At 38.2% G+C, this 26,566-nt stretch overlaps 3 protein-coding genes across 4 annotated transcripts; 1 reads left to right on the top strand and 2 right to left on the bottom strand.

The window, feature by feature from the left end:
* Nucleotides 1–95: 95 nt before the first annotated feature.
* On the bottom strand, nt 96–963 carry LOC110617541 (PLAT domain-containing protein 3). Its single transcript, XM_021760400.2, has 2 exons — nt 775–963; nt 96–701 (listed from the first exon to the last, which is right to left on the bottom strand). Exons 1-2 carry the CDS (start codon nt 856–858, stop codon nt 225–227), a joined length of 561 nt encoding a protein of 186 aa, XP_021616092.1. The 5' UTR covers nt 859–963; the 3' UTR covers nt 96–224.
* A 1,557-nt stretch (nt 964–2,520) lies between these two features.
* Nucleotides 2,521–6,575, bottom strand: LOC110617771 (autophagy-related protein 3). 2 transcript variants are annotated; one of them, XM_021760763.2, is made up of 10 exons: nt 6,280–6,575; nt 5,654–5,724; nt 5,213–5,329; nt 4,970–5,136; nt 4,803–4,888; nt 4,541–4,592; nt 4,203–4,268; nt 3,716–3,843; nt 3,465–3,567; nt 2,521–2,835 (listed from the first exon to the last, which is right to left on the bottom strand). In XM_021760763.2, the coding sequence occupies exons 1-9, from the start codon at nt 6,438–6,440 to the stop codon at nt 3,471–3,473; spliced, it is 945 nt and encodes a 314-aa protein (XP_021616455.1). In that variant the 5' UTR covers nt 6,441–6,575; the 3' UTR covers nt 2,521–2,835; nt 3,465–3,470. The 2 variants fall into 2 exon arrangements, with proteins under 2 accessions (XP_021616455.1, XP_043813796.1); XM_043957861.1 differs by lacking the exon at nt 5,213–5,329.
* A 17,823-nt stretch (nt 6,576–24,398) lies between these two features.
* On the top strand, nt 24,399–26,510 carry LOC110618162 (hexose carrier protein HEX6). The gene is made up of 3 exons (XM_021761244.2): nt 24,399–24,813; nt 24,920–25,242; nt 25,406–26,510. The coding sequence occupies exons 1-3, from the start codon at nt 24,684–24,686 to the stop codon at nt 26,477–26,479; spliced, it is 1,527 nt and encodes a 508-aa protein (XP_021616936.1). The 5' UTR covers nt 24,399–24,683; the 3' UTR covers nt 26,480–26,510.
* The last annotated feature ends 56 nt before the right edge of the window (nt 26,511–26,566 follow it).

Below are 26,566 nucleotides of genomic sequence, written 5' to 3'. Positions count from 1 at the left end.
TTTGGAGTTGTCTTTGATTACTGATTATAGTTTTTGCAGTATTTGGTCAGTGACATTAGTTGTCTATTGCCGGAAGGAAGATAAGAAAGATCAAATTGGCAGATGAAAAGAAATTATTACTAGCATAGCGTCATCATCTCACTACTCTGCAGAAAATCCTGAATAGCTAGAGGGCCTCTCAACAAAGCGAAAACACCAATAATATTATAGATACAGTTCCCTTTTCATGCTGCTGCAGATCGTCCTCCATTCCCCACAACAAACCTCTCCTTAACTACCTGCTTCGCACGCTGATCCCACGAACTACATCCATCAAGCTGAGCCGTCAACTGGAAAGGTGCAACATCGGTAGCCAGCCACTGATTAACGTAGAAGATAGTCTGGCTGCACTGCTTGTGAGGCCCAGTGGAAGTAACCTCGATGTAATCACAATACCAGCCATGGTGCTTTCCTGAGCCATCGGAGGTCAAGTTGAGGCGGCAGAGGGGCGTGCCGATGCAGGGGCCACGGCCGCTAAAGATGTCAATGTTACCACGCTCATAGTAATCGTGGGAGGGGCCCATTAAGCCCCAGGATTCAAGATCTGAGACCCAAACAGATTGGCCTTGTGGATCTCCAAGGGCCAGGCTGATCTTGGAATCGGTTCCTCCTTTGATGATGGATCCGGTCTTGACGTAGACGGTGTAGACGCACTCATTGTCCTACAAAAAAACAGTAAGATAGTATTACATTATTGATAAGAAAGTGGAGAAGGTAGGGTGATTAGTTGATTACATGATCGTCTCCAGCAGCCGCAGAGATGAGCGCGACCAAGAGTATTGCGGTATAGAAACTCTTCTTCATTTGCTTTCTCTCCATCAGATTCAGTCACTGTCACGGCTTTGGACTTGCGAAAAGAGATTTTGAGGCGTGATGAGATCTGAAGGGGCGTGATTCGTGTGCGTGTTTATATCAAGGGCTACACCTACAAGAAGGGAAATTTCAATATGGGTCCAAAGCAGTACTCATTTTTATTACTATTATTGACCATTCCCATTGAATTTCTAGTTTTTCTTAAATTTTATTTTATTAATTTTCTTTGAACAATAATCGCAGTATTTTTTAAATTTCTTTGAAGGGATTATAGAGAAAAGAGATTGGGAGATTCAATTTCCGACTCAGAATAATATTCAGGAAAGCACTTAACCATTTAAATTGGACGGCTTTGATAAATTTTATTTTATTAGTTGATGGTAACAATTTAGCTCTTTACTTTTATAAACATTAATATTCAGTTTTAATCCTTACAAAAATAAAATTATTTAACTTCTACTCGCAAAGCAGATTTTTACTTTTTATAAGATATCCTTCTACACACAAAATAGATTTTTGCTTTTTATAAGAATTTTATATCTTTAGATTAAAACAATAGATATATTATGAAGTTAAGGGTTAAACTTATATTTTTTAAATTAAGTTCATAATTAAATAGTTATATTTTTATAAAAAGTAAGTATTTGATGTTTAAAAAAAATTAACTTTTAAATAAAGATAAAGGTTTTTTTGAAAACAAAATAAAGATAAAGGTTAAAAGATGTATTTAGCTTTTATTTAATACAATGAAAAAACTAATGACATAAAAATGAAGGAGAAAAAAGTCCTAATAATTCTCAACAAATTTAATTAAAATTTTTTACCAAGTGAAATACTAAATAAGCTTTAATACTTAAAATTATAAAAATAATATTTTATGCCAAAATAAAAATTCTCCATAAGGCATGTGAGGTGGAATTCATAGACACAGCTCACGTGGATAGAGCAGCACTCTGAAGCAATATTTCAAATGGAGTATTGAATGGCGAGGCAATAATGAATGCCGGGACAATTTGATCAAAAATTAATTGCCAATTTGCCATCCAACCTTTTTTTTTCCTCTCAAACAACTTTTTTTTTGGCCCCACCTAAAATGATCTGTGGATCACTATGAATTATTTTCTATTATTCCCTTTTATATCATTTTATTTTTAAAAATCAATGATTTTGTTAAGTCAAGGTGTAAAGAGGATCGAATGAGTTAAAAGTACATGATTTATATAGATGTAATGGTAATAAAACTCATTTTTATATAAACTCGTATTCTCAGTTGCCCAAAACAATCCTCAAAATTAGACATTATTGCGTCCAATCAATACGCAAATTAAGCAATGGCTTTTAATATCTAATTATTTAAGCCTACAGTTTATAGCTATCAGAGTTTTAACACAATAACCAAATGAGCCACATTCCATCCACAATTAATTATAAGTTGGGCCAATCGTGGACCCAACTCGATCAAATCAGGCAGAGCCATCCCATGAGAAACATCGTTTGCTTAATCCTTGTGCGGTTGTGCCTACGAAAACGTTACGAAGAAAAAATGGTCTAAAAACCAACACCTGTGAGTCATGACTGCTATTAATTAAAAATTTTATCTATTACGTTTCCCATGTAGTTTAACTAGAATTTACAAGTCCTTTGCCCTTGATGAAAATAAGAGTAAAATAAGGAAATGTGAAATGCTATCACATAGATTGATGTAGAATTTGCCTATGGTTTGCATGTTACAAATGGCACAATCCCATGCTTCAAGCTTATTGACACTGGCACGCCAAACTAAATAATCTGAATAGAAATTGTCTTTCCCCTTTACAATTTATAAAGAGTACTACATCATGACCACATTCACAAGCTCTTAAGTATCTCTCTCTCTTTAAATAGAATCTTAAGTAACAAGTTTCTTCTAGAGATTCAAATCTGATAGCGTCGAAGAAAGCACATCAACAGATAATGCGCCAGATGATTTACAGCCAACACCACCTGGGATAACCAAATATCATTTAATGCATCACCAAATACAAAAAACTAAAACGCGCACACACACACGTGTCTAAATTAGCATCCACCAGCAAGAGATTAACCTTCCATCCTTCACAAGTTGTGTTAAGCGTTATGATATAATCAAACGAAGTTGGTAAATATGTGAGTATAATCTTCAAGTATACAAATATACAAGAAGCCATGAGCAGTGTCCTTTAGCAGTAAGACGGCTGCTACTAAAAATTAAGGGTTAACGACGAGTGGAAAGAATGATGGCAGTGGCACCCTAACAATAAAAGCAACTCAATTCACTTCTAGGAAAAAGTCAAGGTTGAGGCATTAACAAATAAATAAAAAATTAATATCTCAAGAAGTTCAAAAGAAAATTTTCAAATGAGAAAGCACAGATTTTCAACTCCCAGACATCCATTTCAAGTTCTCTCTATAGTGTAAATAAGATACGTTCTTTCATTAAAAGTACATGAAAAGTAATAGCATTGCACAGTAAATTGTAATTGCCACATGCAATGAAGCATATTCCATGCAAAACGGACAAACAAGTACTGAGTACAACATCACTGACCAATAACAACAATGAGAGTGAGCAATACACTGATGATGGCAATTACCTTAGATTAGTTGCTTGAGCTGCCAAGATCGAAGTCCATTGTGTAATCATATTCAATAGTTGGAATTACTGAGGCCACAAATTTCAAGAATAGGAAAAGATACCTGCAAAGTAGGTATTTGCAATCACAAGATAAATTGAGATTTAACAAAAAAGAAACCAGCAGAATCAAAAGATACTTCAGTGTCTATTAATGAACAAAGAAAAATAAAGAGAACAAGGGAGACTGAAATCAAGAATGGAAGAATTCACTTGTCAACTTCTGGCTCAACTCCACGTGACATTAAGACATCAATGATTTTCTTCATGACAGCCCCATGTCGGCATGGATGTACAGATGCATGCTTTCCAGGCAGGTGAGGATGGTCTTCAATAGTTACCTGCGTGTAAATAAACTTGGAATGTGTAAAGCGAAATTCTGAGTACATATAGGTAACATATAAATTATATCTACATAAACTAACATTTGAGAACCATCACTTTGAACTGAGAGAGAATCTGTAGACAACTCAATTTTAAACAGAAATTCCATTCTCACCATCCCCCCCCCCACAGATTCTCTCTCTCTCTCTCTCTCTCTCTCTCTCTCTCACAACACAGATACAAAACTATCCACAGCCTCTTGGAATCTCAAAAAGTAGTGTTTCTTTTTTAGTGAATTACAGTTCTTATGAGAGGGCTAGAAACTAAAACTGTAAAAACAGATCTTGTAGATCTGAAACAATATTTCAACTCTCACCGTTTTGCGTGCATGGTCTTGACTAACATCTTCAAGTACAAGTTCTGGTTGCAGAAGCATCCTTGACTGCAATTGAAGAAAAGAAAGTCAATATATTTAACTTTTGCTGCACAAGATATCACCTGACATAATGAAACGGTTCAATCCTTTCAAATGTTGACGATACCAGCTTATAGAATTTCGCAATCAACTCCACAAATTATTAATGCCAACAGACATAACCTGTAGCCAGGTGCATTTTTATTTGCTGTCTATTTGGTTTAAAAGATCTTCTCCCCTCCTCCCTAATAATAGCTATGCAACAAATAAAAGCAACAAAAATCTCACAAAGGACAAACCTCATCATATCCAGTGAGCCATACACGAGGAGTTTGATAGTATTTATCATACCTGGAATATGAAAAACCATGTTATATTAGGCTACACAACGCTCTGGATTTAAAATGGCACACTTTTTTGAAAACGTTATCACAATATGGTGATGGAATTTAAAATGATAACCACTATGATATGTTAGAGAATCACATTGAGTATGTCTAATGTAATATGGAAGTTAATTTTGGAATTAACAAGTAAATTTAGTACCAAAATATATCTTACGTGATGCTGACATCATATGTTCGAGTGCGTAAAATATTGTCGTCATCAGGTTCATGAGCGACAAGATAAGTAGAATGAAGTGTTGCCTGCACCAAGACAAGTATCAGACTTTCAAGTTTCAACTTCCTAATAAGACTGCAATAGTGATGTCAATAGAGACAGCATACAGGATCTGTTTCGATTAGATTGTTAGGGTCTTCGTAGTCTGTCATGTCTGGAATATCTTCTTCCTCTTCACCCCCAAAGTATGAGGGTATTGATTGAATATGATTCTTCTTGCTGATTTCAAGGGCCTCCATCGAAGGCACATTGTCATCCTCATCACCTTTCGTTTCTAAGAAATTTGAGACATGAAGTCAAAGAATTAAACATAAATTACAAGATATCCAGCTTTTTGGTAGGGAATATACCCTTTGGTTTCCCATGCGTTGCCAGCCAGCCATCATTATCTTCATTATCAAGTAGAACTTCACCACCAGCAGCTTCATATTCTTCTTCAACAGATGCAGCTCTTCGTAGGCAGGGAACTAAAAGGAGGTTCATATCTTCTCATGAACTTAAATGGTCACTGGAAAATTTTTCTAGAGCTAAAAAAGGAAATGCAAGTGTGCATATTCATTCTAATTGAATTATGGGTATACTTTCACATAACTAACACGTGTACTTCCTAACATTCAAAGCGATGATACTTGCAGATAATGTAAACCATATTTTCTACCAAGAATAACCTCAGCAATAATTCCTGGTAATTGTCATGTAGGTATACTAAATTTTTTGACATTTCTAAAAAATTGCATAACTGAATAGAGATTGATAAGAATAATTTTTCAGGTAAAAGATGGCATTATTACCATTCCGAGTGATCAGGAACTGTTTTTCTGGAGGCAAGTAAGACTTCCTCTTGTTTGGTTCGCCAGATTCCCTATTAAAAGGGCAAAAATGAACATATGTAAAAATAGTAACATAAAACCTCATTGATGCAAAAGGCCAATGCTTTAGGGAAAAAAAATGAAACCAAAGGGCATGCTAAAATAAGGAACAGAAGAAGAAGACCTAGTACACGATCCAATTCTATCCTTAACAGAACAAATCAATTCAAATGCCATTTTTCCAAGTCAAGAGAAATTGTATTTTTATTAAGAAAAAAGAGCAGTAGATTAGGTTTTGGTTTAATAGATTGAAGCTAGAGGACATAACAGTAATGAAAGTATTAAAATAACCTACTTAATGATTTGGAATATATCCAGCAAATTTTATGCCAAAATACCCATGATCATTAAAAATCCATACATGTAACTAATATTGCAAGACATGACTTTCACTCACTAATAATACCTTTGCAACAAAACACAGAATACTTAATCTCTAAAATCAACAACTATAATTATGTGTCCACAGCTAGCTAAGTAATAATCACAAAAATAAAATTTAAGTTGAAAAAGGGAAAACATTGGAGATGGAGACAAAAGCGAATTACCAGGACCATGTGGGGCATTTAGAGACAAGATTATCACCGGCGATAATGAATTCGCTGACGCTAAGAACGCCTTTCTCTTTGAACGCAGAAACCGTTCGTGGCCCTGTGATTCTCTCTACCGTGCCTTTGAATGCTTCGTGAAGCTTCTGCGATAGTACCATCTCCAATATGCAGATAAAATAACAAGTTTCTGGCAAACCCTAGAATTTGCAGAGAGAGCCGAGAGAGGTAGGGAGGGTGGGAGAGGGACAGAGAGAGAAGGGCGTGTCCTTTGCGTTAACTTTGCTTGCGATGGCTTCCCCCTTGGTTTTAATTTTATTTATTATTTTCCTTGTTTTATTTTATTGAATAAAAATTACGATTTCAATTTTTTTCGATTTAATACTTTATTCCATAATATTTTAATTTAATTAAAACACAAGTATTTAAATTTTAATCAACAGTGCTAATTATTTTAATCGGTAATTAACTGTTGTAAGAGTAAATAAATAACTAATAACAATTTATAATTTATACTTTGTATACCATTTGAAAAATGATTATTCCTTTAATTTTATCATTTTTATCTATTTTTTATTTATTTTAAAATTATTATCTATTTTTATTTTTTATATTATAACAACATATAAATTTACTATTATAATCTTAATTAATTTTATATTATTTTTAATAAATCACTTAAAATATTTTTTAGTATTTAATAAAATTAATATATTTAATATGAATATAATTAAAAAAATAAAAAAAATATTCCAAAGTCAAACAGGTTCGTCCATGAGCGATCTCATACTAATCAGATCATGCAATGTCATGTACAAAATTATTCCAAAACCTTAACCGGAAGACTGAACCCTCTCATGAACACGCTCATCAACTATGAACAGAGTACATTTATATTGGATCGATTCATTTGAGACAATATTCTTATTAATCACGAGATAATGCATTCGTGGTAGAGCCAACAAAAAGATAAAAGATAATACATTGAATATCATGGAATCACCTTTGTAAATCTAAACTAAAAAGAGGTCTCGGCTTTCAAAATTTAGAAGATTTTAACATGATTTTATTAGCCAGACAAGAATGGTGCATAATTGTTAATTCCAACTCTTTGCTTTTTAGAACCCTAAAAGAGAAATATTTCCCAAACTCTTCCTTTATGCAAGCTAAGGGAGAGAGTAGATTATCTTGGGTTTGGAGGAGCATTTTATGAGGTAAGCAAATTCTTGACAAAGGTATCAGGTTGCAAGTTAGAGATGGGAATTCAATCATGTGAAAGCTTGACCACTAGATTCCTTAATATTTTTTTGGATTAATCTAGAATCAAAACAAACCACAATCTGAGTATTGTTTGGGTGTCACAATTGATGGATTCAACTTTCAACGTCTAGAATGTCATACATGTAAGGAATAATTTCATTGAGAAAGTTAACAATATTTTTTCTATTTTTGTAGATATGTTCAGATAAAAAGATAAACTCTTGTGGCATTTTGAGAGGCATGACATCTACATAGTCAAATACGAATATCATATAGCATGCCAAATAAGAATAATAACTTCCAAAAACAATTTAGTTGATCTCAGTCCAAAATCCTTATATAGAATGGAAGCCTTATGGAGAAAGACTGAGCTATCAAGCTCCCAAGCAAATTGAGTATCTTTCTATGGAGCATATTGAATGAGAAGCTCCCTACCAACTTGGCCATCCATAGATGCATCTTCAAGGTTGCCCCCAGATTGTCCTCTTTGTGGTGTTCTCGAATCATGTAAACACATTTTATTTGACTATCCACGAGCCATGACTATCTAGACAAACTCCTTGATACCTATTCGGTCCACTCTTCTCATAGGTAACTGTTTTCATGATTGTTGGGAGGATATTTGTCTTATGCTTCAAAAGATTATTTCCCTTGCAAATCCTTTAAATATGATATCTTATTTTTCGGAGACACAATCCTACTCCGATGGAGATAACCGTCCGAGCGATTAGATACTATGATGCATCTTTGAAGCTAATGCTTCCCCTGCTCGCCATTAAGTCTCATGCTCCAAATCCTAACACTTGGGAGAGCTCTCCCTCCGATACCCTTTAAGATTAACTTTGATGTTGCCTTTGACTCCAATGAGAAGCTTGATGCAATTGCTATTATTGTTAGGAATCATACTAAAGCTATTATAGATTAGAGATGTAAGAACAATATTCGTGGTTTGGATTCCCTCACCTTAGAGAACATTGCCTGGAGAACAGCGGTGATTTTGGCTCGAAACTTGAAGCTCTCTTTTGTTATCCTTGAAGGAGATTGTAAGGAGCTCTTTAATGCCTTGCATGGAGCGGATTATGAACATCCAAAATATTGTACATGCTATTACCCTGCTCAGTAAATATATTCTTTTAGTATTTTTCAGATCAATCTAGTGAATACAGATTCTTTTAGTGTTTTTCAGATGAATCAAGCGAATACAGAATATTGCGATAAATGCCTCTTAAAAAAAATTATTTGCTTCTAACTTAATGTAATACCCGGCTAGACTCCGGTATCGGAATTCCTACCGTCCGGTGGAATTTCGGATGTCGGGAACCTCTAGAAGGGTAAAAACATGTGTTATAAAATGTTTTCATGAATTTTAATGGTTTTAAAGTATGAAACTAAATGAGTTTTGCATGAAAATAGCATTGGAGGAAAACCCAGGTTCGGCCGCCGAAAGCCAAGTTCGGCCGCCGAACATGCATGCGTTTTGGAGGCACGTTAGGCCCCCGAAAGCATGAATTAGGGAAGTAAAGGTTCGGCCGCCGAAAGTCAAGTTCGGCCGCCGAACTTTGCATGGATGCGGAGGCACATTCGGCCCCCGAACGTGGCCTGGCCAGCCACCTATAAAAAGGGGACTTAGCCGAAATGGGCGAGCTTTCTCCCATTTTCGGCCACAGCAGACTTCCGACCTTCCCTTTGCAACTCTTGTGCTCTTCCTCCAACTCTCTTCCATTTTTCTTGAGTTTTAAGCTTGCATTGAAAGTTTTGAGCATTTAAACCAAGTTTTGGAGCTTTGGGAACTCAGGAGCTCATTTTCGTGGATCTCCAAGTTTAGGTCGTCTCCCTCTCGATCTTCAAGAGGTAAGAGCCGATCTTAAGCTCCTTATGTGTTGTAATTAAGTTTTATGCAAGATTTATGGGTAGAAATGCATGTTAGGGTATATGTTGATGTTATGGGTATACATTGATGTTTTGAACAATGTGTGTTGATTATGTGTGTTTGAAGTGTTGTAGTTGGGTTATATGACTGTTTGAGACCCCTAGGAACTTGTATGCATGTTTTGGTTGAGATATATGCATGATTTGAGGTTTTGGGAGGCAAGGGGTTCATGTGAACCAAGTTTCTGCCCTTCTGGCAGAAACCAGGTTCGGCCGCCGAAGGGAGTTTCGGCCGCCGAACCCCCTTTGTGGAGGCAGCATTCGGCTGCCGAAGTTGCCCCCGAAAAGAGACTTTCGTCTCTGTCTGGGACTTTCGGCCGCCGAAGGTGCCGCCGAAAGTGCCTGACTTTCGGATCTGTCCAGGACTTTCGGCCGCCGAAGGTGCCGCCGAAAGTGCCCTGTTCAGCCACTTCATGCATATCTCTATGTGATATTTTCAGGATGTTTTAGGGGGTTTTTGGGGAATACTTTAGAGTTATGTTCAAGTGTGTTTGGTCCCTCATTTGAGTCCACCTGTGTAGGTTCGGACCCGAGGAACCGAGGACCCCAGCAGTGAGTTCAGCTGCTTCGGTATTGTCAGAGTCAGCCAGAGGTGAGTGGAACTAAACTCAATCTTTTAAATTAAATGTTTTATCATGTTTCATGCATCATGATTATGCAATAGGATGATTGCATTAGTTTTCACGAATATGCCGCATTGCATAAATTGTTGTTGATGTGGGTGAATGTCGGATGACCCAATTAGTCCAAGACAGGAAGACCAGGACCCCATGCTACGGCCTGGCACAGAGTAAGAAAGACCAGGCCCCATTCTACAGGCCTGGCACAGAGTAAGGCACGGTTATGGGACTCGAAGACCAGGAGCCCAGAGGAGGCCCTGGGAAAAAGGTAAGTAATGTATGTATGACAGGAAGACCAGGACCCCATGCTACGGCCTGGCACAGAGTTAACTTGGACTATTTGGTGACAAGTTCACCCAACCCTTACGTGGATTGTTTGTGTTATGATGCATTTCATAGAGCATAGTGTTAACGTGTTTTACTAGCTCTACTCACTGGGCTTTTAGCTCACCCCTCTCCCTTTACCCCCAGGCTTGCAGGTACAGGATATAGCAGGAGTCAAGATAGTGTAAAGAAGTCATGTTTATGTAATAGCTAGCAATGGACATGATCAAATTGTAATGTAAAAGTACAGCATAGTCATGTAATGAGTTTTATGGATGTTAGTGTGTGCTTGACCATAGAATGTTGTATCCCTTTTTACACATGATCTTAGAGATTTTGATGATGTTTATGTAAACCAGCTCAACACAGGTTATGTTACCCTTTGAGGGCACAGATGAGATCCCACAGAGGGATCAAAGTTATGTTTATATTTATGCACAGGTTGAGTTTGGTTTATGTTTATGAAGAGAAAAGTTTTAATTTTTATGCATGTTGTTGATCATGTATGGGATTATACAGGTTCACAGGTTTTATGTCAGGCTTGCTACGGGTCCCGGCGGCCTTAAGTCGACCCGGATCCTAGCGCCGGTAGCGGTCCGATTTTCGGGTCGTTACAGAATGGTATCAGAGCCCTAGGTTCATATGGTCGGACCTAGAGTGTCGGGCTCATAGATGTTATAGTAGGTCAAGCACAATAGGAAAGATCATGTCCACTAGGATAGGATGTGGAGTCCTGTCTTGTATGATGATGTGAAATGCCATGATGATATGCATGTGCATTAATGATATGTTATAATATGTGATGTATGTGATGCGGGTTCATGTGTGCCCACATGAACCATATGATGCTAATGTTGCTTGAGATGTGCACTGTTTTTCAGAAAACAGGATGAGAGGAACTCGTCGATCAGCAAGATTGACAGGAGTACCACCTGAGGATGAGGGCATGAGCGCCCGTCCTCCAGCATTGCCTAGGGCAATGTCTAGCAGGTCCAATAGGGACAGAGTAGCAAGAGACCCTAGAAGGTCTCTGGATCTGGGTAGGAGCAGATCAGTCAGAGGAACAGTTCAGGGAGGAGCGTCAGAGGACGTGGGGGATGACATGGACGTAGAACAGAGGAGGGATGGCAGTCTGAGAGTCAGTATGTCAGAAGAAGGAGTGGGAGAGTCCCAAGGAGGCACTCAGGCCTCGGGATTTGTACAGCCACCTCACTACCCACATTTCTCACAACATCCCGGGTATTCGATGGGAGGTACATCGGATTACCCTAGTTTCACCCCTTATCCCACACAGATGCCATACCCACCATACTACCCACCGTACTCTCAGTACCCAATGTATCCACCTCCACCCTACTATCCAAGTCCAGCAAACCCTACCTCAGAAAATATTGCACCACCTCCACCACCTACAGAACCAGCAGCCCCAGTTGCTCAGCCATCTAGACCTAGCTCAGCCAGTGGGAGCAAGGTCAAGATGACAGACTATATGAAGCTGGGTGCTCCCCAATTTGAGACCGGTGATGATCCATTCATGTACTTGGAGCGGGTCAAGGCAATTACAGATGAGATAGGGGCGGATGACAGTAGAGCCATTCAGATGGCCGGGTTCACGCTTAAGTGCAAGAAGGCACGGGAGTGGTACAAGAATTATGTGAACCCGAGAGTGGACAGCATGACTTGGGAAGAGTTTGCAAACGAGTTTGCAGGATGGGCTTTCCCTGATAGTTCAAGGGAATTGAAGATGATAGAATTCGAGCAGTTGAGGCAGACTGATAACATGAGTGTAGATGAATATACTGACAGGTTTATGGAGTTGCTGCCATTTGCTGGGCAGGACCTTAGCACAGACCAGAAGAAGTCGAGGAGGTATATCATGAAGCTCCATCCCAGGTATTCCTCCTTGGTTCAGTCAGCAGATAGAGAGAGTTTTCACGCCATAGTAGACATGGCTAGGAGAATGGAGGCTAGTGCCATCATTCAGGGGACAGTTAAGCAGACAGTGGCACAAGCTTCTGGTTCTAAAACTCCGGGTGGGGGAAGGGTAGATCCCTCTACCTTGAGTGCAGCAACTTCAGGCAGTAAGAGATGGAGTAAACCCAAGGGTAAGAAGAATAAGTTCTGGAACAAGGTCAAGTCTAGTCTGGGATTTGGGAGTGGCTCAAGCTCTGGTGCGGATAATGCAGTTTGTGCGAGGTGTGGTAGACCACACAAGGGAGTATGTCGGTTTGGGGCGAACGTCTGTTTCAGATGTGGTCAGGAGGGGCATATAGCTAGAGATTGTCCAAGAGCGGCCCCGATGGCTCAGTCCCAGCAGACAGCTTCAGGCAGTGTAGCGCAGCCAGCAGCTCCAGCCATGACTCAGGCCAGTGGCAGAGGCAGAGGGAGAGGAGCAGCCTCTTCTTCAGCAGGTTTCAGAGGTGAAGGTCCATCAGCTCCAGCACGGATCTTCACAATGACACAGCAGGAGGCAGATGCATCTAACACCGTGGTGGCAGGTAACTTAATTATTGGTTGTTCAGATGTATATGCCTTGATGGACCCTGGTGCATCTCATTCTTTTATCGCTCCGAGAGCCGTGGGGAGGTTAGGTCTGATGACTTCTGGGTTAGAGTGTCCTCTCTGGGTCAGTGGACCCAAGTGTGATCCATCTGTGGTAGAGTCAGTCTGCCAGTGTAGTCCTGTGTTTGTTGAGGGCAGATGCATGTCCGCCGACCTAGTGGTTCTAGATTTGACAGATTTCGACGTCATTCTAGGGATGGACTGGCTATCTACCCATGGTGCTACCTTGGACTGCAGGGACAAGGTAGTCAGGTTCAGAGGACAGGATGGGTCTGAGGTTGTCTTTAGAGGAGACAGGAGGGGTACACCTAGAGGTCTGATATCAGCTCTTCAGGCTCGTAGGTTGCTCAGGAGGGGATGTCAGGGGTATTTGGCTCATGTGAGAGAGCTAAATAGTCAGGTTAGAGAGCCCGCCTCGATGCCAGTGGTTAGAGAGTTCTTAGATGTGTTCCCAGACGAACTGCCAGGTTTACCACCTGCTAGGGAGATAGAGTTCGAGATAGAACTGATGCCTGGAACCCGACCGATCTCTATCCCTCCCTACAGGATGGCGCCAGCAGAATTGAAAGAGTTGAAGGAGCAGTTACAGGAGCTGGTAGACAAGGGCTTCATCCGACCGAGTACCTCACCCTGGGGTGCTCCAGTTTTATTTGTGAAAAAGAAGGATGGATCCCTTAGACTTTGTATCGACTACAGACAGTTGAACAAAGTCACTACTAAGAACAAGTACCCATTGCCAAGGATCGACGATCTATTCGACCAGCTAGCAGGAGCAGGTTGTTTCTCCAAAATAGATCTGAGATCGGGGTACCATCAGCTAAGGATAAGGGATGAAGACGTGCCGAAGACAGCTTTCAGGACCAGATATGGGCATTTTGAGTTCCTTGTAATGCCGTTCGGGTTAACTAACGCCCCTGCAGCATTCATGGACCTCATGAACAGAGTGTTTAGCCAATACCTGGATCACTTCGTTATTGTCTTCATAGACGATATCTTGGTGTATTCCAGGAATGCAGAGGAGCATGCCCATCATCTGCGGTTGGTCTTGCAGACTTTGAGGGAACATGGCTTGTATGCCAAGTTCTCCAAGTGTGAGTTCTGGCTGAGGAGCATTTCATTCTTGGGGCATGTAGTGTCAGAGAATGGGATAGAGGTAGACCCCAAGAAGACAGAGACTGTGGCTAACTGGCCTAGACCCACTTCAGTGACAGAGATCAGGAGTTTCTTGGATTTGGCAGGTTACTACAGGAGGTTCGTTCAGGACTTCTCAAAGATAGCAGCTCCTCTGACCAGACTAACCAGGAAGAATCAAAAGTTTCTGTGGACCGACCAGTGCGAGGAGAGTTTTGAAGAGCTCAAGAAGAGGTTGACTTCAGCACCAGTTTTAGCTCTGCCATCTAGTGGAGAGGACTTTACAGTCTTTTGTGATGTGTCCCGTGTAGGACTGGGTTGTGTGCTTATGCAGAATGAGAAGGTGATTGCTTATGCTTCTAGGCAGCTAAAGAAGCATGAGTTGAATTACCCCACACATGACCTTGAGATGGCAGCAGTAATCTTTGCACTCAAGATGTGGAGGCATTACCTCTATGGGGTAAAATGTGAGATCTTCACAGATCATAAAAGCTTGCAGTACATCTTGAGTCAGAGGGATTTGAATTTGAGGCAGAGGAGATGGGTAGAGCTGCTGAGTGACTATGATTGCAAGATTCAGTATCATCCGGGTAAGGCGAATGTCGTGGCAGACGCCCTAAGCCGGAAGTCACTAGGCAGTCTATCCCACATCACGGCAGAGAGGAGACCAGTGGTGAAGGAGTTTTACAAGCTCATTGAGGAAGGTCTACAGTTGGAGTTGTCTGGTACAGGTGCCTTGGTCGCTCAGATGAAAGTGACACCCGTGTTTCTGGAGCAGGTGGCTCAGAAACAGCATGAGGACCCAGAGTTAGTGAAGATTGCCAGGACTGTTCAGTCAGGCAAGGACAGTGAGTTCAGATTCGACAATAAGGGGATCCTCCGCTATGGGAGTCGACTTTGTGTACCAGATGACATTGGGGTAAAAGGAGACATTATGAGAGAGGCTCATAATGCAAGATACAGCATTCACCCCGGAGCCACCAAGATGTATCAGGATCTGAAGAAAGTTTATTGGTGGCCAGCTATGAAGAGAGAAGTGGCACAGTTTGTGTCAGCCTGCGAAGTATGTCAGAGGGTGAAGCTGGAACATCAGAAGCCGGCTGGAATGCTTAACCCGCTACCTATTCCAGAGTGGAAATGGGAGAATATAGCTATGGACTTCGTAGTGGGGTTACCGGCGACGTCCAACAGATTGGACTCCATATGGGTGATTGTGGACAGACTCACCAAATCTGCTTACTTTATCCCTGTCAGGAGTGGCTATTCTGTGGACAAGTTGGCGCAGGTGTACGTTGATGAGATAGTCAGACTGCATGGGGTTCCTGTTTCTATTGTGTCAGATAGAGGACCCCAGTTCACCTCCAGGTTTTGGCGGAGTCTGCAGAATGCCATGGGTACTAGATTGGATTTTAGCACAGCCTTCCATCCACAGACAGACGGACAGTCAGAGAGGACCATCCAGACCATAGAAGATATGCTCAGAATGTGTGTGCTGGACTTTGGCGGTTCTTGGAGGCAGCATCTACCTTTGGTGGAGTTTGCCTACAATAACAGCCATCATGCTAGCATTGGGATGGCTCCATATGAAGCTTTATATGGAAGGAAGTGCAGGTCACCTGTTTGCTGGGAGGAAGTTGGAGAAAAGGCCTTGGCAGGGCCTGAACTAGTAGAGATCACCAGCAGGGTGGTACCCATAATCAGAGAGAGAATCAAGACAGCTGCAAGCAGACAGAAGAGTTATGCAGACATCCGCAGAAGACTAGTAGAGTTTCAGGAGGGGGATCTGGTATTGCTCAAGGTGTCTCCAATGAAAGGAGTGGTTCGGTTCGGGAAGAAGGGTAAGCTGGCTCCGCGGTACATCGGACCCTTTGAAGTCTTGCAAAAGATTGGGAATGTATCGTACAAGCTGGATTTACCTGCTTCGATGGAGAGAATCCATCCGGTTTTCCATGTTTCTATGTTGAGAAAATTCGTGTCAGATCCAGGCAAGGTTCTTAGTGAGCCTGATGTGGAGATCCAAGAGGATCTCACCTATGTTGAACAGCCAGTGCGGATCATAGACACCCAGATCAGAAAGTTAAGAAACAAGGAAATCCCGATGGTGAAAGTCCTTTGGAACCACCACAATATTGAGGAGTGTACCTGGGAGACACGGGAGTCCATGCTCCAACAGTATCCCCATCTCTTTTAGAGGTTAGTATCTATGTGTTCTATGTGTTCAGTATATATGTTACGTTTCTTGATATGTATGTACTAGTTAAGGAACATTCGGGGACGAATGTTCTTAAGGGGGGGAGAATGTAATACCCGGCTAGACTCCGGTATCGGAATTCCTACCGTCCGGTGGAATTTCGGATGTCGGGAACCTCTAGAAGGGTAAAAACATGTGTTATAAAATGTTTTCATGAATTTTAATGGTTTTAAAGTATGAAACTAAATGAGTTTTGCATGAAAATAGCATTGGAGGAAAACCCAGGTTCGGCCGCCGAAAGCCAAGTTCGGCCGCCGAACATGCATGAGTTTTGGAGGCACGTTAGGCCCCCGAAAGCATGAATTAGGGAAGTAAAGGTTCGGCCGCCGAAAGTCAAGTTCGGCCGCCGAACTTTGCATGGATGCGGAGGCACATTCGGCCCCCGAACGTGGCCTGGCCAGCCACCTATAAAAAGGGGACTTAGCCGAAATGGGCGAGCTTTCTCCCATTTTCGGCCACAGCAGACTTCCGACCTTCCCTTTGCAACTCTTGTGCTCTTCCTCCAACTCTCTTCCATTTTTCTTGAGTTTTAAGCTTGCATTGAAAGTTTTGAGCATTTAAACCAAGTTTTGGAGCTTTGGGAACTCAGGAGCTCATTTTCGTGGATCTCCAAGTTTAGGTCGTCTCCCTCTCGATCTTCAAGAGGTAAGAGCCGATCTTAAGCTCCTTATGTGTTGTAAGTAAGTTTTATGCAAGATTTATGGGTAGAAATGCATGTTAGGGTATATGTTGATGTTATGGGTATACATTGATGTTTTGAACAATGTGTGTTGATTATGTGTGTTTGAAGTGTTGTAGTTGGGGTATATGACTGTTTGAGACCCCTAGGAACTTGTATGCATGTTTTGGTTGAGATATATGCATGATTTGAGGTTTTGGGAGGCAAGGGGTTCATGTGAACCAAGTTTCTGCCCTTCTGGCAGAAACCAGGTTCGGCCGCCGAAGGGAGTTTCGGCCGCCGAACCCCCTTTGTGGAGGCAGCATTCGGCTGCCGAAGTTGCCCCCGAAAAGAGACTTTCGTCTCTGTCTGGGACTTTCGGCCGCCGAAGGTGCCGCCGAAAGTGCCTGACTTTCGGATCTGTCCAGGACTTTCGGCCGCCGAAGGTGCCGCCGAAAGTGCCCTGTTGAGCCACTTCATGCATATCTCTATGTGATATTTTCAGGATGTTTTAGGGGGTTTTTGGGGAATACTTTAGAGTTATGTTCAAGTGTGTTTGGTCCCTCATTTGAGTCCACCTGTGTAGGTTCGGACCCGAGGAACCGAGGACCCCAGCAGTGAGTTCAGCTGCTTCGGTATTGTCAGAGTCAGCCAGAGGTGAGTGGAACTAAACTCAATCTTTTAAATTAAATGTTTTATCATGTTTCATGCATCATGATTATGCAATAGGATGATTGCATTAGTTTTCACGAATATGCCGCATTGCATAAATTGTTGTTGATGTGGGTGAATGTCGGATGACCCAATTAGTCCAAGACAGGAAGACCAGGACCCCATGCTACGGCCTGGCACAGAGTAAGAAAGACCAGGCCCCATTCTACAGGCCTGGCACAGAGTAAGGCACGGTTATGGGACTCGAAGACCAGGAGCCCAGAGGAGGCCCTGGGAAAAAGGTAAGTAATGTATGTATGACAGGAAGACCAGGACCCCATGCTACGGCCTGGCACAGAGTTAACTTGGACTATTTGGTGACAAGTTCACCCAACCCTTACGTGGATTGTTTGTGTTATGATGCATTTCATAGAGCATAGTGTTAACGTGTTTTACTAGCTCTACTCACTGGGCTTTTAGCTCACCCCTCTCCCTTTACCCCCAGGCTTGCAGGTACAGGATATAGCAGGAGTCAGGATAGTGTAAAGAAGTCATGTTTATGTAATAGCTAGCAATGGACATGATCAAATTGTAATGTAAAAGTACAGCATAGTCATGTAATGAGTTTTATGGATGTTAGTGTGTGCTTGACCATAGAATGTTGTATCCCTTTTTACACATGATCTTAGAGATTTTGATGATGTTTATGTAAACCAGCTCAACACAGGTTATGTTACCCTTTGAGGGCACAGATGAGATCCCACAGAGGGATCAAAGTTATGTTTATATTTATGCACAGGTTGAGTTTGGTTTATGTTTATGAAGAGAAAAGTTTTAATTTTTATGCATGTTGTTGATCATGTATGGGATTATACAGGTTCACAGGTTTTATGTCAGGCTTGCTACGGGTCCCGGCGGCCTTAAGTCGACCCGGATCCTAGCGCCGGTAGCGGTCCGATTTTCGGGTCGTTACACTTAACTTATCAAGTGTTTTTTTGTCAATAATTCAATGTTTTTATAATCTCTTGTATCTCTAGAAAAAAAATCTAATGTTGAGCATCTCATAAGTGTTTCACATTCATGTATGTGAGAAAGTGTGTTACTTATATTATTTTGCATATAGATTATGTGCACTTTGCCTCTTTGTAAAGTTTTGCCACTTCTCAACTTTTTCGGGTTTGAGTTAAAACGCAGCCTACATGAATCGGTAACTCAGGGACATTAAGAACACCTTCATCACGGTCTTTGGTCCATTAATGGCTATAAGATTGTGAGATGCCAAAGCTCGGCCAAATTCCATCGGACCTCGGCCCTTATTTGTTTCCACCTGCTTTGAACTACCGATCCTTCCATCCGATTGAATTTGAAGCCTTGCGATAAAACACTGAGTTTTAGGCTTTCCTTTATCTTTATTTGCATGGAGCTGATGAATGAAGCCTCAGTACTTCTGGTGCTTTCTTAATACAGAGATTTTTTCCTCGGCTTTGTATGAAACAAGGGGACATTTTGAGAAAGGCAGCAACGCTGTGTTAATTTGCTTCGAGTTTAGTTTTGGTGCGGTTGACTCTTCCAAGAGTTATCTAATCTTTTGAGTTTGGGCTTAACGTATTTATATAAGCTAGGTGGCCTTAATTGTTTTTATATTAATGGGAGATTTTTCAAATTTTAAAGATTTTATACTTATATTTATTAGAAATTTTATTTTTAAAAGGAAAAAAAAAGTTAAATTAAACTTTTAAGACTTTTATTTAAGATTAAATAAACTCAATTTAATTTTTAATCAATTAAAGCTTATGTATTTTTATTTAAGAACTAAATAAATCATAATTTGTAATAAAATATTATTTTTAATAATAAAATTTTAGAAATTATTTACTATTTTTATGTATGTTTTTAGCTTTTATATTAATTAAAATACTGAAAAGAGTATTTTGTTCTCATTACTTGACATTATAATGTAAATTTTAATTAATTAAATTATTAATTTTTAAATAATGAGTGATTTAAAATATATTATATTAAAAAAAATTAAATTAAATTGATTTAATTCTAGTATAGGGATGGCAACGGATCGGGTATTTTCGGATATCCGATTCGACCAAACCCTAATAGAACGGATTTGGATAGTTATAATCGGATTCGGGATGGGTTCGAATTTTAAAAATAATACCCGTTGCGGGTTTGGATCGGATTCGGGTTTTATGTACAGGTATCTACTACCCGAACCCGTTTATATAAATAATTAATTTAATATAAAAAATATATTTTACAATAATATTTATATATTTTTATTTAAAAATTTAAATTTAAATATTCTTTAGAAATATTAAATTTTTTAAATAAAAATTATTAATGAAAAATATTTTTTATATAAATTATTAATTAAAATATATAAAATTAAACGGATTCGGGTTTTATTCGGATAATAATAATCGGGTTTGAAACAGATTCGGATAATTTAAATTAATTTTTAATCGAGTTCGAAACGAGTTCGAATATTACAAATATAAATCAGATTCAAATTCGAATAATTTAATTTTTGCGGCTATCCTACCCGTTTACATCCCTAAACTCTTACTTTCATCGTAATTCATTTATTAGTACTGTTATTTTAATTATTTTAATTCCGTTGGATGAAACTACCTATTTCACCATTAGCATTAATTGTTGCCATCTGGGCTTTTTATTCATTGTTATTTTTTTAATAAATGATAATTATTATGGTTTGGCGTAGGATTAGAGAGACAGTCGGTTGAAGTGGGGCATGGCAGCAATGTTGGTTACAGTTATGGACTCGAAGCCTTAAGTTTTTAGGAGTTTTGGGTCATTTTAATCTAAAAATGTTGGAATATCTGGAGAAGTAGGCCGAATAGTGTGCAAGAGAAATTAATAATTAGCCCAAATCCACTTCTCGTGATGATGGACGAAGATGGTCCAGGCATGAAATGCTCAGCTGTACATAAAATTATATATTTATGTGTATTTATTTTAATTATAAATTAATCCCACATAAATATTTAAAAGAAAAATTGCAGAAAATAACCATTATCTATACTATATATAGCATACATGATTATATCTGCTTATATAAATATATAATATTACATTTTCTTTTTGTGTCCATACCTTCTTGTCTCTCTCTTTTTTTTTTCTTTGAAAAGATTGGATTTCATTGAAAAATAAACTGGCAAAGAGCTAAATACAATTTTTTAGTAAACAACTGAGTCACGGAAGGAAGTTATCGTCATGAATGACTTTAGAAATTATTGCTTTTTGATCTTATTTACTTGAATACAATAAGAATCATTGGGTCCATGAAAGAAAAATAATGCATATACTCAAAAGGAACTGCAAAAGGGAAGGCAAAGGAAAGTGATAGGGGAGAGTAAGAGAAGGAAAGGGAGGATGTATTAGTCACTAAATATCTGTTTGGAATCGTACAAATTTAATTTAATTAATTTTTTATTTTACAATAAATTAAACTATTGCATGATTTGCAAAAATTAATTTAAATCCATTTCTTACAAAATGAATTCAAATTTGTCCTTAATGGAACTGATATAATGATTACAAGTCCAATTATGAATTTTCTTATTAATATTTTATTTTTTATTTAATTTTTAATCGTCGACAGATTTTGCTTTCATTTAATATTGTGAAACCCGTGATTAGTAAATTAATCAGGATAGTTTGTGGGCTCGCTTATTGAAGAGTATTTACTTTTTTAATTCGTCTTTCACCTAAAAGGGTAGCTCATGGATTTGGTAGAGCTTGCTTGCTGGACTATCTGTTTTTCGTCTTGTTTCACTTGAATATTGGAGATGTCATGTCTAATTCTTTATGCTCAGATCTTTGAGTTCCTGTGCCATCCAATTTTATTGTTTTTGTTTTTCATCTTGATTCACTTGAATATCATGTCTACTTCTTTATGCTCAGATCTTATAAAGATCTTTGATTTCCTGTGCTATCCAATTTTATTGTTTTACGGCTCATTTCTTGCCCCTTTTACATTATTAAGGTAGCTGATCTCATTAATCACCAACTTTTATCTTGGAATCAACGGTTGGTGCACTTTATTTGATGCCTCCCTTGTAACGATTGTCCTGTCCATTCTTATGCTCCACTTGGTGTACATCCTGTCTATTCTTAATGCTCCACTTGGTGTACGTGATTTTTGGGTTTGACATTATAAGCCTAATGGACAATATACAGTCCAGTCAACTTCTTATGAGTTAAGATTCGGCTCATTTTAGTTTACAATACGCAATTTTCTCTTTAAATTTTTCATTTTCGTATCTGGAAAAATATTTAAACTATTTAAATTATACTAAATTTATTTTTTTTTTGTGTTGCCTTCATGAAATTCTACATATTCTAACTATTTTGGTTAATTGACATCTAATATCTACTTCTATTTATCCAATATGTCACTCTCAATTTGAGACTATGAAATGCTTAATGTTTTTTTATAATTTTTTCAGAGCGGTTTGGTTTTTCGATCTATCAAGTTATAAGCATGATACTTTTGGTTTTCCTAGCTTTACTCACTGTTAGAAGGATTTGCTAGCTTTCTCACGCTTTGGCATATTTAAAAGATAAAGAATAGTTGTGTTTCAATAATTTATAGCCTAAACCTTTTTTTATTTTTCGTCAAATCTCCCTTGACCTTCATTAAGTTAAGAATAGTTGTGGTTTCAATAATTTACAGGCTAATCCTTTCTTTATTTATTATCAAATCTCTTGTAACCTTCATCAGTTTCCGTTTAGTGGGATTTTTTCTCATCATTTCTCTCCTTTAGCTAGTTCCTATGGTGTGACATCTAGTTTTGTTTGGCATCCTTCTTCCCCTATTTTTGTCAAACTCAACTCTAACTAGTTTGGAAATATTCTTTCATTGTACATGCACTGCCTTTTTTTGTTTTATTAAAAAATTATGGTGTTCTTCTTTTTTTGTTGGTGAGACTCGAATTGTTCTAGAAGATCTTTTATGGGCTTTTTGTGTAGATTATTCGGCCGTTGAATAAGAGACAAATTCTTTTATTCTATAAATCGTTCTGTGGGATAATCCTTCCTATCTACCCTGGATCATTAGTTCATTTATTTTGGTTATTTTTTAGTTTTACTCCTACGCTCATCGTATGATTAATTATTTTACTGATTTAATTATAAAACTTTATTTACTTAATTAGTTGCATTCTGATTTTTTTTTTCTTGCTTTTCAACTTTGTCTCAATTTTTATAATCTTTACTGTTTTTATTACTTTGTAATACAATTATTATATAAAAAAGAAAATAATCAGGTAAATAAAATTTAAATACCTCTTAAAATTCTAAGTCTAGATTAATAGTAGGTAGTGGTTAATAGATTTTAATTTTAGTTTTAGGGCAATCTCTTTTTTCTAATGTTAATTATTTAATTTTATTTTGAAAGTTATTTATTTATAGAATTACATCTCTAGAATTTTGCTTTTCTGAATGTTGACTATATTAAATATATATAATTTATGTTAATTTCACAAATCTCACTAAAAATTATGACACGGAAAATGTTTTTATATTGATTTATTTGGATTTTTCCATTACAAGCCTTTATCTACTAAATTAGGGTAGAGTGATTTTAAAGAATTTCCTCAAAGGGCAAGGGCAAGGCAAGGGCAAGGGCAATGGAAGTGAGGCAGCCCCACCCTCTCTCTTACTTTTATTAATTATTTTAATATAAAAAATTAAAATGCATTTAGAATTTCCATTGATTAAGTGAAATCTCGTAACACTATTTTCTCACAAATTAAATTTCATGATTTTAGTGGAAAAAAATACAAAAATATAATATATATACTATTTTCTAAATAATTATCATTTTTTATTTAAAAAATTATATCGAATTTATTCAAAAACATTGTTTAACAAAATTATAATTATAAAGTTCCTTTATTTAGTAAAAAATATTAAAATATATTAATATATTTTATATGGTTCAAAAGAATTTATTAAAATTTTATTAAATAAGTATATGCTATTAATTTTTTTGAAGTAATTATAGTAAGATATTTTTAAAAGGAAAATTTATAAAAAAAAGCTACAGTAAAATAATTCTAAAATTAGAAATTAAAATTTATAAGGCAATTGAACATTGTTAATATTCTTATAATTATCTGAATTAAAATTGAGAATTTTTTTTCAAAAGTAGATATAATAAGATTTCGTTTTAATAGGAAAAATCATACAAAAACATAAGAATATGTATTAAAATAAAATAGATAATTAAACATTTCAGCTAAATAAAAATGGTAATAAAATATTTATGTTTTAAATTTAATTAATTATCTTCAAATAATAAGCCGCCCATATCGTATTGGTCAACCGTTGGATACACAGGTGGCGTTTCTCCAACCTCCAAATTTATTTATTTGATTCTTTTCTTCTTTGAGGAAAAGTATACTCCTTTCTTATTGACTTTTACACGGTTATCCTCCAAGACGAAAATTAAAAAAAGAAATTAAAAATTTTATTAACTTATTTAAGTTGATTACATGTTGATCATAGTTTAATTACATGCTGATTTTAGGCATAAATTTAGACACTTAATTATAAAAAAAATTATCTTATAATTATTTATTTCCTCTTTTGGTTGCAATTATTTGTGTATAAATTACTCGTACAGGTTAGGGAGAAATGCACTCAAAAAATTCCCCAAATTCTTCGTTGTAGTTCACTATCCTATCGCTGGCTTGCTTGTCCCCCTGACAGTGAAAACCACACGACGCCAAACCGGCGACTCCCAAATTCCAATAATTTGACCCACTAACTTGATTCCATAAGTCCAAGTTTACATTAAACTATTTCTATTATTTTTTGCTTTCCTGGAATACTTGAGTGAGTTGGTGATTTCTACAAGTCAATGAAGTCTGCTCTTACGACACACTGACATTGATCTATATCCATTCAAGTTTGAACTCTCCTCTTTTTTCTGGCTATCTCCGGTTCCTGTTGCTGACACTGGTGATTGTAAGCTTAAGCCATGGCTGTGGGATTGGCCATTTCAAGGGAAGGGAGCCATTACAATGGCAGGATGACCTCCTTCGTTGTACTATCTTGCATGATGGCTGCCATGGGAGGAGTCATTTTCGGCTATGATATCGGAATTTCAGGTCTGTTACCTCAACTTCCTAATAAAATTAAATGGATTATTTCATTTTTAGCCAGGTTTAATTTATTTAGTTCAAGCTTAACTTAGTGCTAACTCTATATATGAAGGTGGGGTGACATCAATGGAACCATTCCTGAAAAAATTCTTCCCGGAAGTGTACAGAAAGATGAAAGAAGACACAGAGATAAGCAACTACTGTAAATTTGATAGCCAGTTGCTCACTTCCTTCACATCCTCACTATATGTTGCTGGCCTTGTTGCTTCCTTCTTTGCATCTTCGATCACCAAAGCGTTTGGGCGAAAGCCATCAATCCTTTTAGGAGGCGCTGCGTTCCTTGCCGGTGCTGCTCTCGGCGGTGCTGCCTCTAATGTCTTCATGTTAATATTTGGTCGTGTCTTGCTTGGAGTTGGTGTTGGTTTTGCGAACCAGGTAAATCTACTTGATTCTTTTACAGTTATTTCGTTTCTTTCGCACTTCATATATTCTTAAGAATTGCGACAACTATCGCTTAAAAAGAAAAATTGTGAATAATTAGTTAGTTTTTATCTCGCTAGTATTAATAATTAGCGTGCGCTTCTTCTGCAATCTGCAGTCAGTTCCACTTTATCTCTCTGAAATGGCACCACCAAGGTATAGAGGGGCAGTGAACAATGGCTTTCAATTTAGTGTTGGCATCGGGGCACTGTCCGCCAACCTCATAAACTATGGAACAGAAAAGATAAAAGGTGGTTGGGGTTGGCGAATCTCCCTGGCTATGGCAGCAGTCCCTGCCTCAATCCTAACTCTCGGTGCACTTTTCCTCCCAGAGACACCCAACAGCCTGATTCAGCGCGCCAATAACCATGAAAGGGCCAAACTGGTGCTGCAACGTGTGCGAGGCACCACCGATGTCCAAGCAGAACTTGATGATCTCATCAAAGCTAGCTCAATCTCGAGAACTGTTGAGAACCCATTTAAGAATATTATTAGAAGAAAATACAGGCCTCAACTAGTAATGGCAATAGCCATACCATTTTTCCAGCAAGTTACAGGCATCAATGTCATTGCATTTTACGCTCCAATACTTTTCAGGACAATTGGACTTGGTGAAAGTGCGTCTCTCTTGTCATCAATTGTAACAGGGGTTGTGGGTACTACATCCACATTCATATCAATGCTTGTTGTCGATAAACTTGGTAGGAGAGCATTGTTTATATTTGGGGGTATCCAAATGTTTGTGTCGCAGGTAATGGTCGGGGGTTTTATGGCGGCCGAGCTAGGTGATCATGGTGGTATGGACAAAGGGTACGCTTGTTTAGTTCTGATTTTGATCTGTGTTTATGTGGCTGGATTTGGGTGGTCATGGGGTCCTCTGGGATGGTTGGTTCCCAGTGAAATTTTCCCACTAGAGATTCGATCTGCTGGGCAAAGTATTGTTGTAGCAGTGAGCTTTCTCTTCACTTTCATTGTTGCGCAAACTTTCTTATCTATGCTTTGCCACTTCAAGTCTGGGATTTTCTTCTTTTTTGGGGTTTGGGTTGTCATTATGACTGCCTTTGTGTACTTCTTGCTGCCGGAGACAAAGAATATGCCCATTGAGAAAATGGATATAGTGTGGAGGGAGCACTGGTTCTGGAAGAGAATTGTAGGGGAAGCTGTTGACGACAGTAAAATGGAAACAGCTTGAAATACAGCTAACAAATTTTCCAACTTTGTTGTTGTACAAATTCATTTGAGAACGATAATAATAGAACTTTCACTTGCCTTCCAACTT

This window comes from Manihot esculenta, chromosome 6 (assembly GCF_001659605.2).
Source record: "Manihot esculenta cultivar AM560-2 chromosome 6, M.esculenta_v8, whole genome shotgun sequence".
In the NCBI taxonomy this organism is placed as follows: Eukaryota; Viridiplantae; Streptophyta; class Magnoliopsida; order Malpighiales; family Euphorbiaceae; genus Manihot; species Manihot esculenta.
The sequence above is the reverse complement of the archived record's forward strand: the minus strand, read 5'-3'. Positions and strand labels throughout refer to the sequence as shown.